This window comes from Chiloscyllium plagiosum, chromosome 32 (genome assembly GCF_004010195.1).
Source record: "Chiloscyllium plagiosum isolate BGI_BamShark_2017 chromosome 32, ASM401019v2, whole genome shotgun sequence".
In the NCBI taxonomy this organism is placed as follows: domain Eukaryota; kingdom Metazoa; phylum Chordata; class Chondrichthyes; order Orectolobiformes; family Hemiscylliidae; genus Chiloscyllium; species Chiloscyllium plagiosum.
In genome coordinates, this window is record NC_057741.1 from 3410556 (window position 1) to 3419576 (window position 9021).

Below are 9021 nucleotides of genomic sequence, written 5' to 3' on the forward strand. Positions count from 1 at the left end.
GATGGTCACCCAAAGGTCCGAGGCTGAATGTCCTGGACCACTGAAGTGTTCCCCAACTGGGAGGGAACCCTCCTGTCTGTTGATTGTTGTGCGGTGCCCATTCATCCGTTGTCGTAGCCTTTTGGAATTCTAAAGAGAAATGGTATAATGAGATGTCTGATAAACTAGTGGAGCTGGAAAGAAATCACATAATGGAAGTTATGTACCAGAAGGTGAAATCTTTAGCCAATGTAAGGAAGTGGCTAACAACACAAGATAGGTACATAGAAGGAAGATAGCTAACTACACCTAACAGAGACCTAGAAGAGAAAGACAGCAAACTATTGCTGAAAGGATGCAGGAGCAAAGCAATTGACAGAATGCACAGCCTTTTATAACGTAGTTATTTAGTAAACTTCAAATCCCCAGAGGCAATCACCTCCACAGTTGCTGAGTTTAGGTGATTGGTCACCACCTAAATCAGGAAGAGGGCCACCCCTCAGGAATGTATCGTGTTGCTGGTATCTCTTTCCAAATGCATAAAGGGAAGGCCCCACAGTGGGAGCTGGGTGTACAGAGAGCCTCATTGATCCTCAATCTGCTTAGCAAGGACCACTCTCGCTGCAGGAGTTGCAAAAGTAAGACTCAGTACAAATTGTTAGGGACTGCACTGACCACATTCTGAAGAAAGCAGGAAGGAAAAAGGTTTTCATTAATATAACACAATGAACTCTCAACAGCCCAAAGTAGATTGCAGCCAATTAAACAGGGCAGCACGGTGGTTCAGTGGTTAGGACTGCTGCCTCACAGCACCAGGTCTCAGGCTCGATTCCAGCCTTGGGTGACTGTCTGTGTAGAGTTTGCACTTTCTCCCTGTATCTGTCTGTGTTTCTTCCCAAGGTCCAAAGATGTGCAGGTCAGATGAATTGGCCATGTTGAGTTGCCCATAGTGTTAAGTGCACCTTTCAGAGGGTTTGGGTGGGTTACTCTTTGGAGGATTGGTGTGGACTGGCTGGGCCAAAGGGCCTGTTTCCACACTGCAGGGAATCTAATCTAAACAATCTTGGAAGTGTAGTCACTAGAATAATATAGGAAACACACCAGCAATTTGTACATACTGAGATCTACAAGCAGACATATGGTCATAATCTCTTGGCTGAGTAGCAGACAGGGGCAGGGCATTAGGGAAAGTTCTATCCTTTTACTCCCAATAGTGCCATGGCAAATTTTTACATGCATACAAAAGGGCAGATAGGAGCTCAGTTTAATGTCTATCTGAAGGATGGGTACCTCCCACAGCACAGCAGAGCACCTCTCTGCCTCTGCACTGGAACATTAGCTGGGCTACCTGCTCAAGCCTTTAAAATGGTTCTTGAACCAAGGACCTTCCCATCACAGAGGCAAGAGTGTGATCCATTGCACCATTGCTGGCAATCTATATGCAGCTTTCCCATTCTCCACAGTTCTACCTCACAGCTTTGAACTAATTCCTTATTAATAGGCTGCCTCCGGTTTCACATACTTTCATTTTTGCCTGTTGTCCTTTCTGTGTTGATCCTCAATGAGAACTTTGTCGGGGTCCATGGAGTTTCCTTTATCGATCTCATTAGTAATCATTAGTAAGTTTATCTCTCGGAATAGTTCACTTTTTGAGGGTTCAAATTGAGAGGCAGAGAAGTCATATTAAGCTTATTTAAGTCTCACTTAACTGAATCCTGTGCGCATTTCTGGTCTCCATATTATAAAAGAGACATGAAGGTACAAAATAGACTTGAGAGGATGATACTAGATTTTGTTTTTTAAAATGTCCACAATCAAAAACAGGTTAGCTGGCATCTTGTTTCTACAATGAAGCCACTTCTTAAAATGGAACAGAAACTAGCTCGGAGTTATTAAAGGAAACAAACTCATAAGGCAGGCAAAAGCAGTTTGCTCTTTCATTTTGGTTAAGCTACTGTTGAGGCCAATTGAGCAGCTGCCACTGTCAAGGAAGGTCATTGCAGTCCACAGTCCCACGATGAACAATAAGGATATGCTGAGGATACTTGCAACAATTCTATTTTACACAGCTCTTTCGGAAGGTAAGGTTTTAACTATCATTATAATTATGGCATTATGATGAGCAAATACTTCCTGTTTTGTTAGCTCAGAGATACAGGAAGACAGCCTTCTATATGATAATTACACCCAGCATCTTTGAGCCGTAAAGATACCTTTGGGCCGTAAGGATACTTGTACGGGAATTTGTCAAAGCTCATCACCATAAACAGTACAGATTAAATTTTCAATGACTATGAACATCGATGTGGTGCATCACATCATGTGACCGCTTTCTTGAAAGCAAAAAGAAAATGGCCCCTTTATACGTAATTAAGATGCAGACAACATCAAGGAAAAATTGTTAATTTACCTGACAGCTATTTCTACCATGTCTAAACATACATGTCAAATGTATCTGTTAGCCCAGTTGTTAAAATAATTTTAGTTTTTCATCACAACTCAGTAAGTGTAGATTAAGCAGAAGCTCCTGTGACTATACATCATTGTGTATCTCAAAATAGAAAAAAGGGCAATCATTTCAGTAGAAACTATTCTTTTAATATCTGAGCTGTTTCAAAGATGTTGGTTAATATTAATATTACATATTAATCTTCTCACTGCGAAAACCTCTCAGCTCATCTTTGAATAATTTCATAAAAATTTGTTTTTCTGCTGTGAGCATAAACTAGTGCAGAATACTTCTGTTCAACAGAAGAAAATGACAATGGGAACCTCTTTGTACAATATTGTAAGTCACACCAAAAAGCATGTTCTGAAATTATTTTAAAACTCTCTTAATGAAGGAGTGTATGTTATAGTTAGACCCACAAGGATTATGAAAGAGGTAGTCCTGAGCTTGTACAGTTTTTCCGTGATATTCTCTCTCTTTTGGGCTCGCACTTAGCCTCAGCTGGATGTCTCCAGTTTCTGAAGTTAAAGATTGCAATGTTAAAGACTGCTTCCATCAACACATTGCACAAACTAGTAACTTTATTTATTAATTTGTATACTTCATTAGTCAGGTTCACATACTCTCCAACTTGCTGTTTCTTTTTGAGAGGAAGTGGCCTTGCTCAGTACATGTTTTGGACAGATCAGCTTATATAAGAATGTTTAATTGTTTAACATGCATCTAATGTCTCCATCAGTACATTAACAAGTCAGTACATTGGCTGGCAGTCGCCTCCACTTGATTATCACACAAAATTACCGGAAAGATGATCAGATCAGGTCCTGAATAGTCTAATTCAGTTGTACATCCAAGCCTTGGATAAAGTTTAAAACTAGAGAAGATACAGCTGCTGATGAACTATTGTAGTTTATAATCACCTAAGTTCCAAAATGTGCCAAATGTGATCAAATTCATCCATCTCTTTTGTAGGCTCAGACAAATCTGCAAAGTTCATCAGCATACAGGATACTTTTTACTTTAACTTTATCCAATAGTCTTGTCATTCTCTTTCTTTGTATTCTCAAGGCAGGCTAGAAAAGCAGTGGCCTGGGAAAGCCCAAAACAGATAATGGACGCTGCAAAGCAATATAAACAAGGTTTAATGTAAGAGATAAAGACAGGGTTTAATGTAAGAGATATGGACAGGATTTAATGTAAGAGATATGGACAGGGTTTAATGTAAGAGATATGGACAGGGTTTAATGAGTGCGCAAGATGTTGGGTGGAGAGCACCTTGAAAGTGGAAAAACATTTTCTTTTAACTTCAGCAAAAAACTTTTAAACGTTGCTCTTGAGAGACCTGGGCACACTTGTGCATAAAACACAAAATTAGCATGCAGGAACAGCAAGTAATTAGGAAGGCAAATGGCATTCTGGCATCTATCAAAACGCTTGGAAGTGAAGACTGCAGATGCTGGAGATTAGAGCTGGAAAAGCACAGCTAGTCAGGCAGCATCCAAGGAGCAGGAGAATCAACATTTCAGGCTTGAATGGCTTATGCCTGAAACATCGATTTTCCTGCTCTTCGATGCTGCCTGACTAGCTGTGCTTTTCCAGCACCACACTCTTGACATCTATCAATATGGGATTGGAATACAGGAATAACAAAATCATGTTATAATTTCTTCGGACTTTGGTCAGACCACATCTGGAGAACACTATTTGCCATTTTGGTCTCAAAATCACAGGAAGAATATATTTGCCTTGGAGGCAATGCAACAAAGTTTGATTCTTGGGATGTGAGGATTTCTGAGAAGAGCTGTCTGTGTGGAGTTTGTACGTTCTCCCCGTGTCTGTGTGGGTTTCCTCCGGGTGCTCCAGTTTCCTCCCGCAGTCCAAAGATGTGCAGGTCAGGTGAATTGGCCGTGCTAAATTGCCCACAATGTTAGGTGCATTAGGCAGAGGGGCAGTGTACATTTAAGCTTATCTCTGAAAGAAGCAGAGGAGATGTCATTGAAGCATACAAGACTTTGAAAGAGCATTTGAAGGGTCTTGACTAAGTACACATTGGCATTTTTATGTCCCTTAGTTGGGTACTCCTGAACACAGGCTACGGTTTCAAGATAAAGGATCAATCATTTCGGATTTAGATAAGGAGAAATCTCTAAATGCAGAGAGTGGTGAATGATTGGAACTATTGGGTATATTCAGGGCTGGGATAGATTTTTAATCTCTTCAGGATTGATAAGACATGGAGATTGTGGTAAAAAATGGAGCCTTTGCAGAAGAGCAGACGTGCAGTCTTATTCCAGCGCGAAGGTTTCCTTTGCTTCAGTGACCAGCTATTCCAGCAGCCCAGCAGGCAGTCTCATACAAGAGGGATGGTCTTGGCCCTATGGTCTTCTGTGATGGTGGTTTCCTCCTCTGTATTCCCGTGGCCCAACAATCTCATCCCGGGTCTCTCTTCAGGGTGTCTATTCCATTATTCCTTAATTGGCTTTCCCACCAGCCCAGGAGTCATCAATTGAACTGCGATAAACTTTGTCTTAAGTTTACTTCTGTCATTGATGGTGTGGTGACTTATAAAACTTTTCACTGTAAAAGTACATGTGACAATAAATGTCTATTCTATTCTCGAAGATCAACCATGATTATGCGGCTTGCTCAAAACATGGGAGGATAAGACAACAGAAATATGACCAAAATATAATTACTTGCAATCCAGGCAAGTCAATTGCCTTTAAAACTAGTTGTCGTGAGCAAGGTACACGCTCAGGAATTAATTCTTTTTACACAGGTGAAATATTTTAATGATAAAATATAGAATTATTTTTACACATGAGTGACTTACTGGTGGTAGTTAATAGATTAAAAAATGCCATGGGTGATTTGGTGATGGAATAAAAACTGCTCAGTTGAGTTTAAGAGCACTTCCAGATATAAAAGCACAATGTTGATGATTAACTATTCAAACTAATATTTCTAACAAGTTGCAATTAAAATGAGGATGATGAAATTAATACAAATTTATCGAAATGAAAGCATTTTAAAAAAAAAGGCTTTCAACAAAATCCCCCTCAAGGTTTGTGAAGAAATCAGGAAATGATAATAAAATAAGTAAAATGGTTTAAATGCACAGAATTATACTAAAAAAAAACAAGTTTTTAGTGAAACGCACAAAGCTAAAATACTGGATTTTAAAGCTACATATAAAACAACTGTAAAAAAAAACAAAGTTGTCTCTCTAAGGTTAAGGAAACAAATACAATTCAGTAAATCCAAAGCATGAAAGTCCAGAGCATAAGAAAGTATAAGAAAGTTCTGAAGAACGGTAGTATTCGACTCGAAACATTAATTCTGTTTCTCTCTAACAGATGTTGCTATAGCTACTGAGTATTTCCAGCACTTTCTGTTTTTAGTTCATATTTAGAGAAGCTACGTTTTATTTTCTTTTATTGTGGAATAAATAAGTATCGGTTCTTGAAAATAAATTCAATTTATGTTGTTTCTTCGAAGAGAATTGTTTAAACGTTGTGCTGGCTGCGGAGAAGCTTCCTACTGCTAAATCCCTTGATAGCACTGAGTTCCTTTAAACAAAGGACTTCCACACCATTTCCCTCAATGGCAGCTCACAGGCAATTTGCTTGATGTACTCTCCGTCTGGTCTGCGCACTGCTGGGTTCATACCAGGAGCAGTGCAATGAGGTTCTTCAATGGTGCCTTATTTGCCTCTGGTGACAAGGTGGAAAGACTGTTCACAGCCCCCCTGCTGCAGACATAATCATAGTTGAAGTGGGAAGGTGATGTGATCTCCTACCTGATTAAATAACCCCACCACCAAACCTGCCACTTGGGAACAATAATAAATTGTAAGCTATATCGAACAAAGCAGTTAATTGTTTTTTGAGAGCATTGCAAGCCTACGTGCTGGTTAGAAGGACACCCATGGAGATGGTTTATTTAAATTTCCAGAAAACATCTGATTAGTCTATCTGGAAGAAATTATGAGGAAAATTGCACATTTTTAGAACTGGAATAAAATATCATATAAATGTGTACTTGTTGTTCATAGTGGGTAGCGATAAAAAAGAATTCTCTAAGTGGAGGTAACAAATGGTATAGCCCAGGGATCTCAATTAGGACTTACTTTGAAGCCAAAATATTACTCATTTCAGATAAAGAAGGGACTTAGATGAAAAAATAAGGAGTTAAAAAAATGTTTACGGAAAGTTAGACAGCATGTTACATCGATGGCAATAGGAAGTTAGAAAGGGACATTGATGAGTGGACAAAGCTTATGGAGTTCAATGTGAACGATAGTGATGTCACCCACTTTAGAACGAGGTGGCTAAATCAAAATGTTTCTTTTATACAATTTGTATTTCCTCAAACCGAACATCCTTGTGAATTTACATTGCATCCTTTCGATATGCTGCTGCTAATAGCAAATCCAATATTTCACTTCTTCCTTGGTTCTTAAAGTTTTAACCTTCTTCTTAAGCAACTCTGCAGTTTTCTTGATTGTGAAGGATATAATAATTTAATGATAAATCAGTTAGTTACAAGTTTATAATTTTAATCTCATGTAGCTTGGTATATTTTTTCTCCTGTAACATGATGATAATGTGAGGTAACTCTAGAACCGCAGCAACTTCAACGAAAGCAAATTCCCTGTTAACAGATGCTGATAAAACCAAGGGGTTTTGGTATTTGCAGAGCACTGGTCAGCTGCTTTTCCTCTCTGACCCTCCTGTTGGTGCATTGATGACATTATCCCCAGACCAGCAGCTATTAAATAGTTGTATTCCTTCCGGATTCACTTGGATAATGAGGGGTTAGTGGTGTGCATTTGCTAACCCAGAGCTATCTGATTTTCACAAATTAATATTTGCAGTTCTTGGCGATTAACATCTGACTGAACTTACATCTGGGCAGCCAATACAGGAAACACTAGTTCCTCATTTTTAATGATTAGTACTTCAGATTTAGAGAGTTTGTAACCATCTCTATCATTACAGCTAATTCAGAAAGGAATCTTCTAGTTTCGTCGAAATGTAAGCTTTTGGAGGTGTCATCCAAGATGATTATCACTGAACTGCCTAACGGTGAAAAAGTGGAACAACTGGCGAGAGATATAAAAATTATGTAAGTGTTATTGTTGATTTGTGATTATATTCACCATACAGTCAAATACGTGCAAACACATACTATTAGGAACTGATTGTAGGAAGTATGCATCAGTCACATTGGATGGCAGGAAGAGCATGCGTCTCCCGTCAGGGACTTAGGAAATTGGACACAAACCATCCCACCACCCTGTTTCACACAAACCAAGGCCAACACAAACCTGTCAGATTTACTCCTATATTTCTACTTCTATTCATAGAAAAATAAAGTTAAAATTCTTGGACGACCTTACTGCCTGATTAAAAAGTTTCAGTTGGAAAAACTGGAACATAGAGCGGCTGGTGGTTAAGTGGTTAGCACCAGTGACCTCACAGCAGGAGGAACTTCGGTTGGATTCCACCCTCGGGTGACTATTTGGGTGGAGTTTGCACATTCTCCCTGTTTGTGTGTGTGTTTACTCCAGTTTCCTCCCACATTCCAACGATATGCAGTTTAGGTGGATTGGTGATGGTAAAATATCTGTAGTGTACAGGCTAGATAGTTGAAATATGGGGATAGGGTAGGGGGCTGGTTTTGGGGGGGAGGGGATGCTCTTTAAAGGATTAGTGTGGACGAGATGGGCTGAATGGCCACTTTCCACACTGCAGGGATTCAAGTTTTCTATAAAAAGCAAGTACGCAGTTGCCTTTGCTGATTTAATGATTGTCCAGGTGCTATATGAGCACTGCGTGGAAGGTGTAGTGACTCTAAGACATACCAGACCATGGAAATACCTTCTACTGGCAGTTGATAGCAATTCAGTGTATCTCTGTTTGATCCATCCTATGACAGCACAGAGTTCTTTCCCTCAATACGTTATTCAAAATATAATCATTTTCTTTAATATAATAATGCCTGTTTTGAATCATAAAATTACACAGTCAATCGGTTTCAGTTGTGTGATGTGTCATCCAGTTGGTTTGAAACTACCTTCTTAGTCTTTGCCAGAAAGAAAAAGCCCAAACTGACTTTGGTTCAGTTTGAGTTACACTACACACTTGCCTCATTGAGAAATGTGAAATTACTTAAATGTAATATAATTGTAATTAACCTTTCATTTTATTAATTATCCAGCCCCCTCCCTGTTTCAGTGTTTCACTGTTAAGAAATGTTAAAAGATTGATTTTAATAAATGCCTGGATAAAATCTCATCAGCAAACAAAGATGTTCACACTTTAGTGTTCTCGGAGTATATACTGAAAGTTTCTGGTAATCTTTAGTGAATGTTAATTGCTCTTTCATTGCAGAGTTCCTTTGAGAAGCAGACAGAACATTTCAGATCCAACATCCCCCCTTCGGACCCATTTTGTCTACAAGATTTCAGATTTGTATGATTGCTTCTTTTTTGTGACTTTTGCAATGTGTGATTGTATGGACTTGAGATCATCATAACATAGAACATAGAACATAGAAACATAGAACATAGAACAATACAGCACAGAACA

The 9021-nt window shown here is 39.0% G+C and overlaps 1 protein-coding gene across 1 annotated transcript in view; it reads left to right on the forward strand.

Moving 5' to 3' along the window:
• The first annotated feature begins 1909 nt into the window (after positions 1 to 1909).
• Positions 1910 to 9021, forward strand: part of LOC122539320 (immunoglobulin J chain-like) — a 14787-nt gene continuing 7675 nt past the window's right edge. Inside the window, exons 1-3 of the mRNA XM_043674024.1 lie at positions 1910 to 2060; positions 7429 to 7555; positions 8824 to 8904. Of these exons, the coding sequence (XP_043529959.1) occupies positions 1997 to 2060; positions 7429 to 7555; positions 8824 to 8904 (272 nt within the window). The 5' untranslated portion in view covers positions 1910 to 1996. The remainder of the gene's footprint in view (positions 2061 to 7428; positions 7556 to 8823; positions 8905 to 9021) is intronic.